The sequence below is a fragment of the Zalophus californianus genome, chromosome 11 (assembly GCF_009762305.2).
Source record: "Zalophus californianus isolate mZalCal1 chromosome 11, mZalCal1.pri.v2, whole genome shotgun sequence".
NCBI lineage: Eukaryota > Metazoa > Chordata > Mammalia > Carnivora > Otariidae > Zalophus > Zalophus californianus.
Window position 1 is genome coordinate 100,357,452 of NC_045605.1, and position 19,863 is coordinate 100,377,314.

The following is a 19,863-nucleotide window of genomic DNA, read 5'->3' on the forward strand; positions in this document are numbered from 1 at the left end:
TCATTTAATCCTCAGACACCCCCGTGAGTTGGGAACTAGTATTGCCCTCCTCCAATTTTCTGGATGAGGAACCTGGGGGCTTAGAACAGCTAAACACCTCTCCCAAGCTCACAGAGCGAGCTAAGGGAGCGGCAGATCCAGGGCAGGAACCTACAGAAACCTGCTCTTTTGACCACGGAGCCACCCCCCCACCTCACCTGCTGCCAAGTGTCCTACACAATGACGCTGCCAAATAGGTGTCAAAAAGAGTCAGGGAAATTCCGTGGACTCACTGGATGGGGTCTCCCAGAGGAAAGAGGAGCCCTGGGCATCACAGTAAGAGTAGGAGGGCTGTTAATGAGTGGGAACTCATAGAGGAAGTCAGACCTCGCCTAATTTGTGCCAATATCCTGTTTCTTCTACATGACCTCCTCTCCAAAGCCCACTGTTTTCCACACGACGGATCCTCCCCCTTCTCAGGGAAAATCCATCCATCCCATCAGCCCAATTCCGAAGAGCCTTGGCTTCCCTTGGGGCTGCAGATCCGCCTACCGCCACCAGAGGGCAGGCCAGCTCTGTGGCAAGTCCTGAGGACCAAGCAGCCACAGAGACTGGCCAAGTGTCCAGCCAGGCAGGGATGGACCCAGATGCCTTATGACACAGCCATCCGCTACATCTTGCTATCAGCTTACTCCCTCCGATGTCAAAACATCTAACTGCAGAAGCAAACCTCATGTTCACACATGGTGTCTGATTCTCGTGGGGTAAAGATCTTAAGAACTACCACCAAAACAGTAAGGACAATCGTTACCACCACAGACTCGGGTCAGAACTTCATTTCACTAAGCATTTCCTCATATGGGGAGTGGCTGGAGATTTACTGAAGCCTTATGAGTATGTGCCCACTGTACAGATGAAGAGACGGAAGCGCCAGAAGAGGGAATAACTTATTTAGGGTCACCTAGAGAAAGCTGGTCTTCAGACCCGAGGGAGAACTGCTTCCAACGCCCTGCCCCTCTGGAGGTGCGATGCGGGGGGGTGGGGGATGGGGGGGCAGAATGCAGGTGTGGATAGGGAGGGGAGCAAGGGGTCAGAATGCTCTACTGGGAAGACCAAATGCATTGCGGTTTTTCCTGTAAAGCAACCACCCACCCCAACCCCCCATCCATCCGTCTACCCAAAAGGGCTCACTGAGCATTTGCTGGGGACACAAAGATGGATGAGAGGAGTTTTCCTGCCCTCAAAAAGCTGGCAGTCTAGTAGGGGAAAGTGGTGAGTCAGCAGATAATTATAGGAAACTGCATGCACGCCCCTACGATGGGATAGGAGCAGAGGGGTCTGTTACTCCCTCTGGGGGCCACTCAATTTGGAGGTGTCCCCGGGGCTCCCAAGGCCCAGGATTATTGGCAGGGGCATCCCTTCCCTGCATCTCACCCCCGGAAGGGGGATCCCGTCCCAGCTTCGGGAGCTGGCCTGTGTTGGGGACCCGGGGTCCCCCCCGACCCCTCTCAGAAGATCCCGGGCCCAGGGAGCCGATGACAGCACACCTGAGTCAGCCCGCCGCCCACCCGCCCCTCAGCGTCTGTCTCCGCATCTTGTGATATTTCGCTCCCCGGGAGCCAGCCCCACTGCGCTCCGGAGGCAGCTCGGCAAACAAACCCAGCGACAGATTGTGCCGCGGCTCATTCCGGGGAAGGACGCCAAATCCCACCCTGCTACCCCCAACACTCCCTCCCCGCCGCCCCCTCCAGGCCCTCCTCCCAGGCGCGGGGCCTCGGCAGGGTGGGTCCCAGGAAACACTGGGGCCTATTCCTGCCTTCTAGAGATGGGAGGGGGACTGGAGCCCCAGAGACGCGCTTTCCGCTCCTACCTCTCCCCAACAGGAGAGGCGCGGGAGACGGCTTTAGGTGCGGAGGGAGCCCAGGAAGGGCGGACGATAAACCAGCAGGGGGCGCCCGAGCGTCCAGGTGCAGGAAGGCCGGGAGCCTGCCAATGAAATGGGGGCGGGGGGCGGAAGTAGACACCGGGAAAGAGACAAGACACACAGAGATGTAGAGTCTGAGAGGCAGGGAGCCACAGGACGGAAGGGAGGCGACAGCGACAAGGAGAGAGAGTGATAGAGGCAGATGCATCAAGATTGGAAATGACAGGGAGAGGAGAGAGGAAGGAGGGGAGAGAGGGGGAAAGAATGGGGCGGGGGGGGCATGGAACAGAGAGACAGAGACTACAAAATATGCATAAGGGTGGGGGAAGAAAGTGAGAGAAATCGAAGGAGAGCCAGGGAAGAATGAGAGACTATGCGTAGAGCAGAGAAGGAATGGGAAAAAGAAACCGGCATTTATAAAGCGCCGACTGTATGCCCGGTGCTGTGCTGGACTCCGGCACCGACTGGGGAGGAGGAGCCAGAGAGCGAGGCAGCGGGGCGAGGGGTTCCCTTTCTCTGCTCCCGGGAGCGGCCGCCCGGGGCTCTCGAGCTTCCTCGGGTGAGGCTGCGTGCAGATGGCCCTGGCCTGGGCTGCACGCGCCGCTCCCGCAGCTCCAACCCCGCGGGTGCCCCAAGGCCACCGTCCCCGAAGCGCCTTCCGCGGCGCCTCGCGCCTGTCCGGAGCCGCGGCGGCTCCGGAGGGCAGGAAGCTCGGCGCGCTGGGCTGGGTCTCGGCCGGGGTCATCGTCACCGCCGCCTTTGTAAGGAGACGCTTAGGTCACGGATCGGATGGTACTGCCTCGCACGCGACCGCGAGAGGCGGGAGGGACCCCGACGAGAGCAGAATGCACCCCTCTTTTAGAGGAAGAAGAAGCTCGAGTGAAATCAATGGTCTCCTCCCCACGCGGGAGATGAGATATTCCCTTTAGGACACATCACACATACACATAAAAATGCACACACTCGCGCGCGCACCCAAACTTGCACCCGCTCACCAATGCATTAAGGGGCACACACCCTTGCCACCCATCCCAAGCTCACTCGCGCCAAACTCCCGAACACCTCCCGGTTCCCACCAGTGCAGACGCGCACGCTGGTGGGCACTCAGCGGCTTACCCATTCGCACACTCACGTGCCCTCCCCCTTCCGCGGGCCCGTTTAAAAGGTCGCGCGCAAGCACTCTTAGAGTCACACCTGCACAAATGTCCTTGTGCGCGCGTGCACGTTCATAGGCACTCAATCTTGCACAGGCAACCTCTTGCATATGCTATTCTTATAGTCGCGCACACTCTGGGCTTGGGGTCTGGGAACCGAGGGGAAGGTAGAATCTAGGGGAGAGAAACCGCAGAGGCCTGGACATTGGCGCCAGGGACGCAGCAGGAGGGGGAGGTGACCCAGGAGTCCGGGAAAGTTGGGAGGGGGAACTGGCCAAGTCCACGGGATCCCTCACACTACTGCACCGCCCCGCCACCCCTCCCCCCCCCGGAAAGGATTTCTCTCGAAACGTGGCTCTGCGAAGGCCATCGAACACCGTCCTCCGGGTTCCCCAAGGAGGGGAGGGGGCCGGGATGGAGGGGGCTAGAAAGCCGCTCCCGCCTCCTAGTGGCCAGGAGAGGGTTAAGTCGGCTAGCTAGGAAGCGAGGGAGGAGCCAGCGAGTGCGGGAAGGAGTGGGGGTGGTTGGCAAGAGCATCCTCGCCGTCCCCACTCTCCCTCGGCGAGCAGCCGGGGCGCACGGACCCACGGACTGACGGACTCGCGCGCTGCCTGCGCTGCTGGGGGGCGCCGGCACCGGGCGTCGACGGCCAGCTCCAGCCCTCCCAGCCCCGTCGCGCCCCGCCCCGTCCCGTCGGGGCCGATGGCTCCTCCCGAGGCCCGCAGCCCGGGGGGCGCAGGGTAGAGCGCCGCGGCCGGGCCACACAGCCCGGGGACTCCCGGGCCCTCCCGGAGCCCCGCGGAGTCCCCGCCGTCCGTCCGGCGGGCTCAGGGAGCGAGAGGGAGCGCCCTCCCCCCGCCGCCCCTCCCCCGAGCGTCGAGACAAGATGCTGCCCGGGCTCGGGCGCCTGCTGCAAGGTAGGGACCCCAGCTCGCCGGTGGGCAGAGGGCAACCAGAGGAGGGGAGCCGGGGTGCCCCCCTCCCCCCAGGGCGTGAGGGTGGGGCCGCTGTGGGGGTGGGGGTTGCCTGGGGAGGGGGGAGAGCTTAGCCCGGAGCCCCGCCCCCGCGCCCAGGGCTGCCGACTGGAGGAGCGCACCCGGCTCAGAGCCTGCTGGGAGGTGCGGGTAGCTCGTGACCGAGGGGGGACGCTGGGGCAGGCGGACCCGGCCCGGGCTCCACCTGCTCCGGGGGACGCTGAGGACTCTGGCCGGCTGGGGAAGCGCCGACTCAGCAACTCCTCGTGCCCCGTGCCTCAGCACTTTCCAGTCACCCGGGAAGACAGGGGGTGTGGGTAGGGGGCTGTCTGGGTGGACAGGAGGCTCAGAGGGAAATCCCAACGGCTCTGCCTAGGAAGACAGACGGAGGGCGCTAGAAAGGGGGATAGTTCCACGGACTGAGTGGCAGACTAGGGTGTGGACCAGACTGGGGGTGGGGTGGGGAAGGGGTCAGAGAGAGGGAGACCGCGAGAAGCAGTCGCTGATGGAGAAAGTGGTTAGGGGAGGGAGAGAGAGGAGGAATAAAGGTTAGACGGGAAAAGCATGGAGGGAAATGGGACCCAGGTGGGAGGAGGAGAGGGGAGAGCAGATTCACAGAGGGGTGCAGAGAAGGCGAGGGAGAAGAACCCAGAATCCGGAAGGCAGGGTAATGGGTAATGGGAAAGAGGAGGGCTGGGCCCCTGGGGCCTGGGAAGGAAAGGGGAGTGGGAAGGTGGGAAGCCTAACAACCAGAGGGACGCGGATGGCGGATGGAGATGGGGTGTCGGGAGCCGGGAAGAGGGTCAAGGATGAGCGCTGTGGCTGGGGCCAGGGAACCACAGAGGGGAGAGAGGCTGGGGGCCGATGTGGATGGGGACGTAGCTGGGAAGGAAGGAGGAGGGGCAAGAGGACAAGATGGGGGGGTCTGCCCAGGGATGAGACAAAGAGACTTCTGGTAACCACTTCCACGTGGGAAGCCCTCCATTCCCAAAGCGCCTGCCTGTCACATCCCTTCTCTCAGGGAGTGGTCCCTGGGTGGGGGGCTCTGAGCTCTGGGCCCTGGGGGCGGCTGTGAGGGGGAAAGGGTGAGGACATTCGAGTGGGGCGGCAGCCTCCAAGGGTGGGCACCCAGGTTGGCTGCGTGCTGCCATTTATATCTCTGGGCCCCGTTGCCGTCGCCGGCGTCGGATCCTGCCACCGCCAGCACGGCGGCTGCTTAATTTGGGGTGTTACATTCTGGCAGAGTGAGAAGCTGTTTGCAGCAGCTCTGAACCGCCGTCACCCGCATCCGTGCTCCCCCAGGCCCCTGCGTCACTGGTATCGCCACCACCTCCATTCTGCTCGGCGCTCCCACCTCCTCAGCCCCTGCCCCCTCAGCATCTGCCTGCCAGGCCCCAGCCCTTCCCAGCCTCTTGGGTGTGGAGCCGTGGCTGCTCAGCTGGGACTCTGGGCCCTTCCTTCAGAGCCAGAGCCCTCGACTCCCCTTTCAGGGAGCGCCTTTTCCAGGGTTCCCCTCCACCCAGTTGGGTTAGCACCCTGGCACCTGCCCTCCACCCAGAGTGCATCTGCCTCCTCCCCAAGCTCCTTCTTCCACCAGAGCCTTGGGACTAAAAGGTGGTTCCTGGGGTGAGAACCTCGCTTCTGAGCCTTGGGACTCCGGGGTGATGGTCCAGAGTCCTTGACGATGGTCCCTCGGTGAATGGATACTTTTTGGCTCTGGGCACCTCGGCCTTCTGGGATCGATACCATGTTCTGGCCTCTCTCTGCTCCCTCCATAGGTCAATCCTAGCCACGTCTCCTGGACACTGGTCATTCCTTTTTGACTCCCAAACGGGCCATCCCTTAGAGCAGCCACAAGCTGGAGCCCAGAAGAGAAAAGTTGCAGAGGGCCTGGGTCCCTTCTTTGCTCTCACCCCGAACAGCATCATGGCTGGCCCAGCCCCGTGCACCTGGGTGCACTTTCTGTCTCCCTTGACCTCAAGGGCAGCGACTGTCACACTCAGGTGTGATTTCTGTGGATGATGTGAAGTCTCCCAAAGAAAGGTCAGAGACTTCTGACATGGACCCATCCGGTCTCTACTAGCCGCATGACCTGAGGCAACTCTCTGTGCCTGAGCCTCCCTCCGCTCAGCTGCAGGTTGGGGGCAATAATAGTAATCCACAGGGTTACACTATGTTATACTCTATGCACAAATACAGTGTCCGGTACACAGTAGGTGCTTAATAACAGAGGGCTTCTGCCCATCCCTGCTCTGCGCTCCCCTGTGGCTCTAGCCATCACCTGCCGACTTTAGAGAAAAGGAAGAGGAGGAAAGAGAGAGGATGGGGTGAGCCAAGAGGGTGCAGGAGGCTGTCACCAGGGGGTCTCCTCAGCCTGTATAACGAGTGAGCTGCGAGATGAAGGCGGCAAGAAAGATATTGGAGGCAGACTGTCAGAGATCCGGGTGTGGAGGCCTGAGCTACTCCCTCCGAAACTGGTCCTTCCCCTCCCCAGCCCTCAGGGGCTCTGCCTGTGAAATAAGGGGGGGTTTGTTCTTGATGGCCACTGAGGTACCCCCCCCCCCGCCCCGGTCCAGCTCCAACACTTTGCATCTTGCCCTAGTCTTTGCCAGGGAGTCACAAGATGGGGGCTGGGAGTGGACGTGTGTTCCTCAGGGAGGGAGAAAAGACAAGGCCTGGAGGGAAGGAGCGATGGTGAGGAGCCGTGGGAAGCAGGGGGTGGGGAAGGAAAAGGGCACGCTTGTGCTGGGCAGGGACTGAGGGCGGAGGAAGGGGAGAGCGGCATGGCTTGCCAGCCCCCCTGCCTCTGCCCAGCAGCACTCCAGCCAGGCCTAGGGGCCAAGAAGCCCAGAGCCCCCCACCTTCCCCTCCTCCTCGCCTCCAGTGACAGCCGCAGCCTGAATTATGGATGAGGCTCCTTGGGTTACAGCTGCTTTGCCCGGCGGAGAGGGCCAGGAATGGCAACAGAGTCACGGTTACCCTGCGGCTGTCACAGAGGGGCCCCCTGCTCAGGGCCCCTCCTCAGAGAGCCTGCAGGGAACACCATCTCCGACTAGGGGCGGTGGGCCATGAGGGGCGTAGGCGTGGGGACCAGCCTGAGGGGGCGTGGGGAAAGACGAGAGGAGCCTCCTGATGGGGACAAGCAGGGAGCCAAGGAGTTGTAAATCAGCCCCTGCACGCTTGGCCCCCAGGCCAGAGGAGACCCTGGGGCCAGGGAGTGGCCCTGGGATTCTGGAGCGCTCTGGAATCACACATCCTTCCCTCTGTCTCTTTTGGGGTGCCAGTCAGCCCTAGAGGCTGGGGCAAAGAGCTCCGTAATCTGCTGGAGGGCTGCTGGCCTTCAGAGCTCACACTCTCGTGACCTTTGTGGCTCAGGGGTGGGATTAAGGATCAGAAAAGGATTTGACTTCCTCTGGTGTCAAGTCCTTGGGGAAGCAAGCTCAGAGGGTGACTGCTGGAAACAGAAGTGTCCTGGCCAGGCATCAGGAGAATCCTTTCTGGTCCTTGCCCAGTCAATCACTTTGCTGTGTGACCTTGGGCAAGTTCCTTGCCCTCTCTGAGCCCCCATGTCCCCTGCATAGCACAAGAACTTGAGCCCCATGAATCTGGAGGACCTTTCCAGCTCTGAAATCTCCTGTTCTAAGCCCCGAGCCCCAGGCCTCACGAAACCCACCCAGGGTGCCCTGCTGCGCTCCTGCTCTCCACCTCGGCCTGGTTCGGATGAGGGGTGAGAGACAGGCCCCTCCACCCCACGTGGCTCTGAAAAACTCGGGAGGAGAAAGTAATCGTGAAACGCCGCACGGGGGAGGGGTGAGAAGGGCCGAGAAACGCGGAGGTGGTGTGAAGGAACGGAACAGCCGCCGCTGTGTCACCGAGCTATTACATCACACCCAGCCTACACACGCACGGGGCCGCACTCACACACACGCGGAGGACTGGTGGCACCCAGGGGGGGCCCAAAGCCGAGGAGCGGGAACACCACACACACCGGCAGGGCGTGTCCCCACCCGCCCGCCCCCTCCCCCCCCACCTGGGCAGGAGGTACAGCAGAGCATCCGTGCCGTCCGTGCCACACTCGGACCTGCCGGTGCCAGGGGCACACACCAGGCTCAGCAGCACAGCAAGCAGTGCAAGCAGTGAGCACTCAGCTCACACCTGGACCTACGATCACACACACACACACACACACACACACACACACACACACACACACACAGTCACTCACAGCAACCTCTGGAGCGCAAGGCACCACTTAAGAGCCACAGACACTCCGTCCTTCCCCTGGAGTCTCTGGAACCCACAGAGGCCCAGGATCTCAGGTCCTGGGTCCAAGGGCCTGTCTTCCTCTCCTCTGCCCACACTCCTTGAAGCAGGAGGTTCTCGGTCAATGTGTGCCCAGGAAGTCACTGCCCGGTTTGTGGGGTGTAGGCCTCCCTTTCCCCAGGCCGACTTGCCAGGAGAAAATCCCAGGACTCATCTGGAAGTCAGGACAAAGGGCAGAGGTCAAGCTAGATCCAGCCCGGAAGCTTATCAGCTACAGTGAGGGCAAGAAGGCCAGGGGACAGGGATGGATGAGGGGGTCCTGCACCCCCTACTATAGCACAGGGATACAGGGGGGCCTAGACACAACTCTTCAGCCCCAGGCACTCGGGCCTCCCTGGGCCTGCTTCTCCATCCCTATCATAAGAAGGCAGAACGATTTCCGCCATTCAGAAGTTACTTGGAAAAATATATATATTATTTTTAAGTGACTTGGAATGAGGGGAGCCTGTGGTATAAAATGCAGATTCCCAGGCTGTCGCCCCAGGAATTCTGATTCTGCCTGCTTTCCGGGACCACCTGGCTGATTCTGTTGCAGGTGGCTGCTGGCCCCAGTTAGAAATGCACTGACCCCTGGTCCCTCAGGGCCCTTCCAGCTTGGACAGGCCCCCGTTCTTCTAAGGGGAAAGCTGCTGGAAGGTGAGGGAGGGGGCTGCAGGCACCGTTGGGCTTAGCAAGGCCAGACCCCGGGGCAGCCCGAGGGCCGTTTTGCACGAACCTCAGATTCACGAAGGTTCTCAATTTAGTTCCAGCCATTCTCAAATGGGGGCGATTCGCCCCCCAGGGGACATCTGGCAATGTCTGGAGACATTTTGGTTATCATAACCAGGGGGCAGGTGTTGCTGGCATCTAGTGGGCAGAGGACAGGGATGCTGCTAAACATGCTAAATAAGACATCGTATAGGACTGCCCCCTACAACCAAGAGCCATCAGGCCTACCACCCCGAGCTGGAGAAGCCCTGACAGTTACAAGGGCAAACCTACCACAGTGAAGACCAATGAAAAAAGGCCACCACTCCTCCCAACAGCTTTCAACCTCGCTTTCCACCGTCTCCTCTTGGCATTTCTTTACCTTTTAATACACCAGAAGCCTCAAAAAGCAGACATGGCGCGGCCAGGGCTCCTTGCGACCCTGAGGTTGCACCCAGAACCCCTCCCCCAGAAGCGCTGCCCTTAGGGGTGGGTGGGCGGGCCCCTGGCCAGCAGGCCTGGCCGCAGCCCACCCCCGACCCCAGAACCGCCTGGCCTCCCTCTCCCACAGGTCCTGCCTCGGCCTGCCTCCTGCTGATGCTCCTGGCCCTGCCCCCAGCAGCCCCCAGCTGCCCCATGCTCTGCACCTGCTACTCGTCCCCGCCCACCGTGAGCTGCCAGGCCAACAACTTCTCCTCGGTGCCGCTGTCCCTGCCGCCCAGCACGCAGCGCCTCTTCCTGCAGAACAACCTCATCCGCACGCTGAGGCCCGGCACCTTCGGGCCCAACCTGCTCACCCTGTGGCTCTTCTCCAACAACCTCTCCGCCATCTACCCGGGCACCTTCCGCCACCTGCAGGCCCTGGAGGAGCTGGACCTCGGCGACAACCGGCACCTGCGCTCTCTGGAGCCCGACACCTTCCAGGGCCTGGAGCGGCTGCAGTCCCTGCATCTGTACCGCTGCCAGCTCAGCAGCCTGCCCGGCAACATCTTCCGCGGCCTGGTCAGCCTGCAGTACCTCTACCTCCAGGAGAACAGCCTGCTCCACCTCCAGGTGAGCCCGCCCCGCCCGGGGGCGCATGCGCACGCAGTCCCGGCCCGCTCTCCCTTCTCCCCGGGCCTCTCCGTCTCCTCTGGCCCGGGGAGGCGGGGGGCACAGGAGGACCCCCTTCCTGCCAAAGCTTCTCTAGTTCCCCGCCCCTTTCCTAAGTTTCTGTCCCTCTCACTCTCGCCAGGGGCTCTTCTTTATCTTCTCTCTTTATAGCTCCCTGCCTATGCCCGTTTGGGTCCCTCGCGGCCTCGCTCCCTAACCCTCCAACCCCCCCATCTGTCTCCCTCTGCCTGTCTGTCTGTCTGTCTATCCCTTTCCGTCCCTCTCTGCCTCTTTCACTAGCTTGCCTCCCCCGTCTGTCTTCTTGTGCCTCTTCTGTCTGTCTCCCTTCACACGCCCACTCCACACACACTCCCCCATGTCTGTCTGGGTGTATGGACGTTTCTCTTTCCGTGATCCCTCCTTTCCCCCTTGTTTGCCTTCGGGAGAGTCGGCCTTGCCCCAGGCACCCAGCCCGAAGGCCTTAGCGGCTGCTTTTCTCACCCACCCCTACACTCTCCCGCCTCTCGGGGAGGAGGAACAAGAGGGCAGAGCCCCTGTAATTATGCCCCATGGAAGGTTCCGCCTCTCTCCAGCTCACTGTGTATTGGGACAAGGGGGAGCCCTATCCTTTCCAGATCCCCCCAAACCTGTCATCCCTGTGCACGGGAAGAAGGGGGAAAGAAAAAAAAGGGTAAAGAGCGGTTAAGTAGCTGGAAAATGGATGCTCTGGAAACGGAAGGAATAACAGTAATTGCTATTTATTGTTATTATCATTGATCTAAATATTGTTTATTGTTGTTGTTATGCTGACTGTTTGACAGCCAAATCCTCCCATTCTGTTTCCCCAGGAAGCAATCACATACCCTCCAAACCACTCTGGAAGAAATTCCTCCCTGGGCTACACAGCCTCTGGTTGGAAGGGGGCAAAGACCTCCAAATTCTACCCCCACCACCCCCCGCCCCGGTCCCCACATAAGCCTGGAAGGCACTTGCTCCTCCCCATCTGCGGTCAGGTGCCTGCCTGGTCTCACCAATGTGCTCATCTGCACATCAGGTCAGTGCTGATATTGACAGTGATGATGACACAGGTGGTAATAGCCTGACAAATGTATCGAGCACCCACTGTGTGCTAGCTGCTGAGGAGACAGTCGTGAAGGAAACAGACAAAGCTCCCTACCTTCAGAGATAGCATTCTAGTCAGGGAGAGAGACAAGAAAAACGCATAGTCTGCTGGAAAATTCTGTCATGGCCATTATTACTGCCTAAATAATGGTAACAGTAGCACCCACTACCACTTAGGAGGCACACTGTGTGCCTGGCACTGTGCTAAGGACTATACAGGCATCGACTCTGGTATCATTTACAGGCGTGTGACAAATTTTAACCTTCCTGAGCCACAGTGTTTCCATCTGTAAAATGGGGGCAGCAACAGCCCCCCATCTCCTAGGGATTTTATAAGCGTTCAGGGCATGAATAATTTGTAAAGCACTTAGAATAGTGCTTGGCATACGGTAAGCACTATATAAATGCTTGTTAAAATACTATTTTAAAAAGAGAAACAAGCCTCATTTAACATTGGCCTTGGTGAAATGGCCCATCTTGGACCTGATCCTGGCGATTTGGGTCATCTTCATGGATGATACTGAGGCCACGAGTGGGTCCCAGAATACTCCCTCCCTTTCCTTTGCTTCCAAAATTTGCCTAGCACCTCAGGGTTTACAAAGTATATTCAGCCACCTCGTCTCACGTCTACCGCCCTTTTGGAGGTTGTCTCCTTACAGATAAGGAAGCGGAGGCCCAGGACCCCAAAGACTTTGCAGATAGAAGGCCTCTACACATCAACGCTCTTAAACCACTGTCCACGTGACTGGGGGCTTGCGTGTCTCACCTTCACAACAGCCTGGTAGTAGGGGACAGTTAGGGGCAGTAGGGACAAGGAACAGAAGTTCCTGGGGCCACACGACCAGGAAGAGCATGGTACTGGAGCCTTCGTGGTCTGATGACATTTCAGGAATTTCTGTCCCTCAGACCTCTTCCCCAGGCTCCATCCAGGGGCAGGGGTCAGGAAGGACAGCAGTGTGGGCTGGTCTTTGAAAGCACACTCTTTGGAGCCTGCCAGACCGAGGTTCAAATCCTGGCTACTGTATGGCTTTGGACAAATGACTCAACCTCTCCATCTTCATTTCCTCATCTATAAAATGGCAATCATGGTAGTACTTGACATTTATCTAAGAAGCCCTGTAAGGTTTAAAATTTAGCCCAGAGCCACCCTCCATACGGGCGCTATCATGATCGTATTGTTCCTAGTAGTTGGACAACCACTCCTACTGACACCCTGAGCTCCTTATCGATACAATTAGTTGTTCAGAATGACGAATCTGGGGCCAGGGAGCCTGAGTCTGAATCCCTGCTCTGCTGTTTTCCGACTTACTGGAGGCAAGTTGCCTCCCCATTCTGAACCCCAGTTTCCTTATCCATAAAATGGGAAAAATAAAAATAAGACCTTCCACAAAGAATGGCTATAAAAAGCCAATGAGTTTGTGAATATAAAGCACGTAGTTCAGTGCAGAATAAATCATGTCATGATGACCTGACCCTTTGTCTCTCAGGCCACGAATGGCAGCCAGCACCTGGGCTCAGGAAAGGGCTGGGCAAAGGGGGGCCTTGACTGGATGCAGGGCGTGGGGGGTGGGGGTGTCCTTCTGAAACGGGAAGTGCTTGACCTGCACCCCATGGTGTGAATGGTGCGGGGCATCACAGGGAGGGAGCATCTCCGCACCTGGCCCCTTCGTAGAGAAGAAAGAGCGAGCCAGCCTCTGCCTGGGGCTGGCCTGGCAGAACCAGGCCAGGAGATGATACAGGCAGGTGAGGAAACGTGTGGCTGGGGTGAGAGCCACAGGATGCAGGTGTGACCAAAGATGGAGCTCCCGAGAGGGGAGCTTTGGAGGGGGCGAGGGGCCACAGCTTTTCAGGAAGAGGAAGGTGAAGGTGGAGGTGGGGTGGGGCGGAGTTTCTCAAGGACTGTCTGCTGTAGGCCAGGCACTGTACCAGGGGGCGTTCATTCATCAGTGGGTATTTATGGAGCACCTACTACGTGTCAGGCGGTGTTCTGGGTGCCAGGGATTCAAGAGTGAGCAAAAACAGCGTCCCTGCTCTCCGGGAGCTTATTTCCTACTTGAGTAGAACCAGAGGATAGAAACACCAGCTCTCGCCTTCAATCATGACAGCCTGCATGGTATATAAGGGCAGTCTTCGCACTCAGGCAGACCTGGGTGTGAATCCCAGGCCCACCTCTGGCTTGCTGTGTGGCTCTGGGCAAGTTTCTTCACCACTCTGAGCCTCCATGGATCCATCTGTAAAGCGGAGGAAATGACCTGCGCCTCAGAGCCTTGTTGTGAGGATTAAAGGAGATGCTACTTGCAAAGGGCTCAGCACAACGTGTCATTCAGAGTAAGCATCATTTCCTCCACAGCTGGGGACACTGAGCCTCGGTGAAGTCCAGGCACCAGTCCAAGGTCACCCGACCATTTAGGAGCACAGCCTAGAACCAGGCCCCGGCCTGCCTGACTCCAGAGTTCATGCCCACGTTTCACCACATATAGCTGTTGGACCCTAGGCAAGTCACTTGCCTTCTGGGGGCCTCCCTCTCCTATTCTCCGGAAGGGATGTAATAATATTATCTGCCTCGTGGGGCTGTGATGATTCAGTTACTACATGGGATCTGGGTAGCACAGAGCTTGGCACCCAGTGCGGGCTGACGCAGACAATGACGGTGACACCTGGCAGAGATTGGTGAGCACTGTGAGTGGGGGTGCCTGGCACGGAGCAGACACTCAATACAGCTTTGTTGAATGAATGAGGTACACTCCAGGACTCACTTACTCATAAATATCAGATGAGGTTGGATCTTAATCATCAACTGTCTCATGTCCCTTGTTTCATAGATGAAGAAACCTGAAGCTCAGAGAGGTTTGTGGAACTGCCCAAGGTCACACAGCCCAGCAGCTAAATGCCAGAGACTGGAGTGGGGAGGGTGGAAGGAGGCAAGCTGAAGAGCAGGGTGCTGGATGCTGTGGGGCCGGCGGGGCGGGGGGGGGGGGGGGGGCGGTCAGGGATGCTGCGTTGAGATTCCAAATGGATGCGGAGAGCTGTGAACCGACCTGCGGGGAGGTGAGGGAAATGTGGTTTTCGAAATGGAAGTGGATGACTTTAGCAGCCGCTCTCAGCCCAGAGGGAGGGGGCGCAGGGTGGGGAGGGCGAGGGCTGTGAAAGTCAAGAGCTTATGAATGCACAGAGAACGTTTTAACAGGGAGAGAGGAAGGCCCAGATTTGAGAGCTGCAGCCCAGGAAGTGGCTGTGGGATTTGGCAACAGCTTGGATGAAGGGAGGGGTATGGACCCCCAGACAGAGGCTCAGCGAGGGCAGGGCCAGGACATTTGCAAGAGGGAAAAGGGGGAAGAAGAAGAGGTTGAGATCAAAGGATTCTGTAGCCCCCAAATTGGGGCTGTGGATCAAAGGTGCCTGAATTTCTGGGGCGTCTGAGCCTTTGGTCTTCCCTTCCTGACCTCTGGAAGTCCCCAGAGTGCCGATGACCTTTGCTTCCACCCCCACCCCATACTGATCCTGACCGGGTATCTCCGGGTGTATCCCCCCACGGCTGACACTCCATAAAAAGGGGAAACCCTAACTAGGTGTCTGAGTGGAAGCGTTTCAGAATGCACTCCCTGGGGGCCGGGAAGAGACGGACAAGGGAACCAGGCGAAGCTGGGACAGGCTGAGTCCACAGGCGTGCGGAGAACCCACTGAGCTGGGCATGGGGTGGTGGCAGCAGGGGGCAGAGAACGCTGGTGTCAGAGACAGCCAAGAAGGTTGAGGGGACGGATCTCAATGTGGCCAAGCGGAGGGTTCTTGGCAGGCTCAGTTCCTGTAGCGGAGAGGGCGGAAGGCAGATGGGAGGGGGCGAGAAAACACAGGAGCACAGGAAGGTGGAGGCTGTGGGTGTGGGCTGGGAGTCAACGCCCTCCCCCCACCTGAGACCCAGGCTCCTGGGTGGGAAGGGCGGGATCATCCCCCAGCCAGGAAAGGGTGGGAAACAGCCCGGAAACAGGACCCAGGGGTAAACAGGCTTCAACACAGCGGATGCTCTCATCCCTGAGAACCAGACTTTCTGGGCCTGCTGACCACAGTGATGTCCTGCACAGAGGGGAGACCTCGTACTGGGGCTCTGGGCCCCTCTCTGGCAAGCCCTTGGTCTCTCTGGGTCTCAGTGCTCTCCTCCATAAAAAGTGGGGCTGGGCCAGTGGGCCCGGAAGCACTAACTCCCAAGTCTGGCTAACCACCACCAAGCTGGTGAGCTGGTTAAAAATGCAGAATGCAGCTCCCAGCCTGCTACCCCCCGCCAAGAAGCAAACCTATACCTATTCCTGCACCCCCATTAATTCTGAATCACCATTCAAAATCCTTCCAGCACTAACAAGGCCTGGTTCTGGGACTCCCCAGCCCCAGGCAGGCAGGTGGGACAGCCCTCTAAGGGGGCCAGTGATGCAGGGCATCAGACAACAGCCTTCCTTCCCCTCTCTGCTGCCTCTGGGCGTGTGGGGCTGACACCTGGCCCGTCTAATATCCTATTGAAGTAGAACAGCAGAACTTTTGAGCCCCAGGGAGCTCCTCTGTTAGAGGAATAGGGATGGACCTAACTGTAACTGAGATCCTACTGTCGTAACAACCACTATTTATTGATGGTGGTCTATGTGCCCACCAGGCGCCGTATCCTTTCAGCCTGATCTCACCTAACCCTCCCTCAGCCCGCTGAGCTATCCATCCTAAAGAAACTGAGACTGGATGAGGCTGGATAACTTGCCCAAAATAACACAGCTGGGAAGAGGGCAAGCTGAATCTGAAGCCCCGGGCTCTCACTCCTGAGCCTGTGGGCTTCACTGGACCGAATCCCAATGTGCCAGGCACTGGGCCCAGCACTTCACCCATCTGCTCTTTGTGTGGATTGTCTTCCTTAATCCTCAGCACCAACGCAAGAGGATGTACACTCATCCCCATTTTATAGATGAGGAAACAGGCTAAGAGAGATTACTGGCTTGGCCAAGTTAACAGTGGCCAACCCACCGAATGCCTACCTCATGGAAATCTTGTTCTAAGTAACTTAATAGATGTTGCTTCATTTAATCTCCACATCTTACAGGTGAAGAAACGGAGTCAGAGATACTGAGCCTTGCCCAGAGTGGCACAGTCAGTACTGATAGATCCAGGATTTGAAGTCAGGAAGTCTGGGCGCCCAGCCTGCATGCTTAAGCAAAGCGGGGGTGCTCATTCTCCAGGTGTGGTCCTCTGACCAGCAGCATCAGCACCACCTGGGAACAGATCCTGCAGCCGCACCCCAGACCTGCTGAATTAGAAACTCGGGGAGTGGGGGCACGCAGGGCTCTGCAGGGGATTCAAAGCACTAGCATTTAAGACCTACTGGCCTCAACGATATTGTTTTCCCCACATTAACTTCTTAATAGGTTAGGGGAGGCAGGATTCGAACCCAGAAGTCTCCAAATCAAACCATCAAACCCTTTCCGTTCTAGCACAATGCTCCTCCTCCTTCTCCTCCTCCCCACCTGCCTCTGAGGACCGCTCTCTTCTTCTCCCCCCCCCCCGCCCCCACCCCAGGATGACCTGTTCGCGGACCTGGCCAACCTGAGCCACCTCTTCCTGCACGGGAACCGCCTGCGGCTGCTCACGGAGCACGTGTTCCGCGGCCTGGGCAGCCTGGACCGGCTGCTGCTGCACGGGAACCGGCTGCAGGGCGTGCACCGCGCGGCCTTCCGCGGCCTCAGCCGCCTCACCATCCTCTACCTATTCAACAACAGCCTGGCTTCGCTGCCCGGCGAGGCGCTGGCCGACCTGCCTGCGCTCGAGTTCCTGCGGCTCAACGCCAACCCCTGGGCGTGCGACTGCCGCGCGCGGCCGCTCTGGGCCTGGTTCCAGCGCGCGCGCGTGTCCAGCTCCGACGTGACCTGCGCCACCCCCCCGGAGCGCCAGGGCCGCGACCTGCGCGCCCTCCGCGAGTCCGACTTCCAGGCGTGCCCGCCCGCGGCGCCCACGCGGCCCGGCAGCCGCGCGCGCGGCAACAGCTCTTCCAACCACCTGTACGGCGTGGCCGAGGCCGGGGCGCCGCCCGCCGACCCCTCCACCCTCTACCGAGACCTGCCCGCCGAAGACCCGCGAGGGCGCCAGGGCGGGGACGCGCCCACGGAGGACGACTACTGGGGGGGCTACGGGGGCGAGGACCAGCGGGGGGAGCAGACGTGCCCGGGCGCCGCCTGCCAGGCGCCCCCGGACTCCCGCGGCCCGGCGCTGTCGGCCGGGCTGCCCACCCCTCTGCTTTGCCTCCTGCTCCTGGCGCCCCACCACCTCTGACTGCGGTGCTGAGACTGAAGAGGCCAGTGTGGCCCCCGCCCGCCCCCGCCCCCGCCCCCGCCCCCAGCTGCGGCTCGGGCCACCCGCCCCCCTACCCCGTCCCGCCCCGGCCTTCCTGTCCCCTCCCCAGGGACAGACCGGCAGCCTCTTCCTGCCTCCTGGGCTGCTGGCTGAGGACGGGGTCGCCTCGGGTGGCTGAGCCCTGTTCTCCCCAAGTCCGGCCATTAACTCTTTCCCTCCCCAAGCCTGGGATGGGGCACCCCAGGCAGCCGCTGACCCCTTCTCCCAGTGCCCACCGTGGACTCGAGAGGGGGCTTTTGTCTGCAGAGCATCATCCACCAGCAGAGCCTTTGGAAGCTCCCTGGAAGGGAGCCCCACCCTGGAGCCCTTTGGAGGGATGCCTCAGTTGGGGCCAGGCTAACCCTAGGCCCCTGCTTATCCTAGCCCCCCTCAACCTCCCGACACTGGAGGAATACTTTTCTCCTAAGTCTACCCAGGACACTTTTTAGGGTGCCTGGAGAGAACTTTCCTCTCCACCGTGGCCCCTGTGTGGTGAAGATCAACAGAAGTTGTTTGGGGAAAAAAAAAAATTTATTAAAAAATTCTATTATTTTATCTTCTTCTTTAAGATTTGTTGGCTCAGGACCTCAAAAGTGGGAGGAGGGCTTAGAACCATCAGGATTCCAGGGCCAGGAGGGTTAGAGAAAGGGGACCCATCCCAGGCCACCAAAGTGCTTCTTGCTGGCTGGAGAGCTGCTCCCCCATGGTGAGAAGCTGAAGACTGAGAAAGAGGGGTGATCCTCGAGTCCCAAGCAGGCCACTGAAATCTGGTGAAATCTGACAGCCAAGAGTGGGTGCTGACATCACCTCACCCCTCCCATTGGTCCGGGGAAGCAGCTACAGATATGACCCTGAGTTGTCTGGCACCTGAGGAGCTGAGGCTGGGGAAGGCCTCCAGCCTGGTTGACGGCTCCCTCCCAGGCCCTGTTCCTTCAGGAAGGAAGAGCATTTCCCATCTTACCCTGCAAGGAGAAATAACAGACACCCAGGGTCACAGCCAGCCCAAACATGGCTTTAGGCAAATCTGAAAAAGGCACCTCATCCTCAGGGGAACCCAGCCCCAGAGCACAACAAACACCTTAGCAAGCAGAGCCTAAGGCTGAATTTCAGCTCGTACTCGCCCCGTTGGCTGAGTGTCTTTGTGCAGTGTACAGCCTGCTGAGCTGTACGCAAAAACCCTATAGATCAATGGTCTCTTTCCCTTGGCTCCAGTGAGGTGGGACAGGCCAGGTCAGAGAAGCAGTTCTGCAACCAGGTTAGAGGAGAAACCAAGGTCCTAGGGTGACCAGAGGGACATGAATCCCAAGTTGGGGTACCCTGCTGGCTTGAGGTATGATCTGAAGCCTCATCTTTCCAGTGTGTGAAAGGGAGGGTTAGGGTTAGGGCTAGGGAGGCCTGGGGAAGGAAAAAGCCCAACTAAGAAGAACTTAGGATAGAGGTTAGGGGTGAGCCTCATCAGAGCAACTGGGGAGAAGTTTGATGGTTTACATTTAGGATTAAGAATCTAACTGCGGGGGGCGGGGGGTGGAAAGAGAGGGGACCTGGATGCCAGGGCTCAGAGAGCAGGGATGCTGAGATCCTGTGAGTCTGGCCAGTCAAGTCAGAAGGATGGCATGAGGAGGAGGCAGAAACGGGAAGGAGTCGACATTGAAGGCCTGAGGCAGGTGGACCTTGGATAAGACTGTGCGGTGGGTGGGGGAACAGTGAAAACAGCCTGAGTGAGGAACCTGGGGAGCTCCTGGGGTCTGGGGCCTCACGGGGAGCTTGTGTCAGGCTGGCTTTGGGGAGGCTAGCGAGCGGGATGGGGGGCAAGAGCTCTGATGGAGGAGGAGCTGCTGGGGACTGGGCAGGGGGAGGGAGGATGCTGGGAAATCAGAAGCAGGCTGTCCAGGTCACAGAATTATCGTTGTGAAATATTCATGGGCCTTCGGTCCAGATGCTATTTCAGAACAGTGAAAGCAAGAGGAGTGTGTGAGCCTCAGGAAGAAGCCCACAGCAATGCCTCTTTCCACCACCCCCACCTCCACCACCATCAGCCCAGACAGACCCACAGACGCCCATCACGTGCACACCCACGCTCACACGCTCTCTCACACTCGCACAACATGGAGCTGTGGAGCACGTGCAGGCAAGCTGACACCCACGGGTCCCACAAACAGGCAGATGCACCCCAAATGCATACACGTATAGCCACACAGCCGCCTAAGCAGGACCCTGCACAGAGACCACCTCCAGAGATCTCACGCATACA

General features: G+C 59.2%; 1 protein-coding gene across 1 annotated transcript; it reads left to right on the top strand.

Moving 5' to 3' along the window:
- The first annotated feature begins 3,626 nt into the window (after positions 1 to 3,626).
- On the top strand, positions 3,627 to 18,126 carry RTN4RL2 (reticulon 4 receptor like 2). Its single transcript, XM_027579884.2, has 3 exons — positions 3,627 to 3,974; positions 9,613 to 10,094; positions 16,803 to 18,126. Exons 1-3 carry the CDS (start codon positions 3,944 to 3,946, stop codon positions 17,550 to 17,552), a joined length of 1,263 nt encoding a protein of 420 aa, XP_027435685.1. The 5' UTR covers positions 3,627 to 3,943; the 3' UTR covers positions 17,553 to 18,126.
- Positions 18,127 to 19,863: the final 1,737 nt, after the last annotated feature.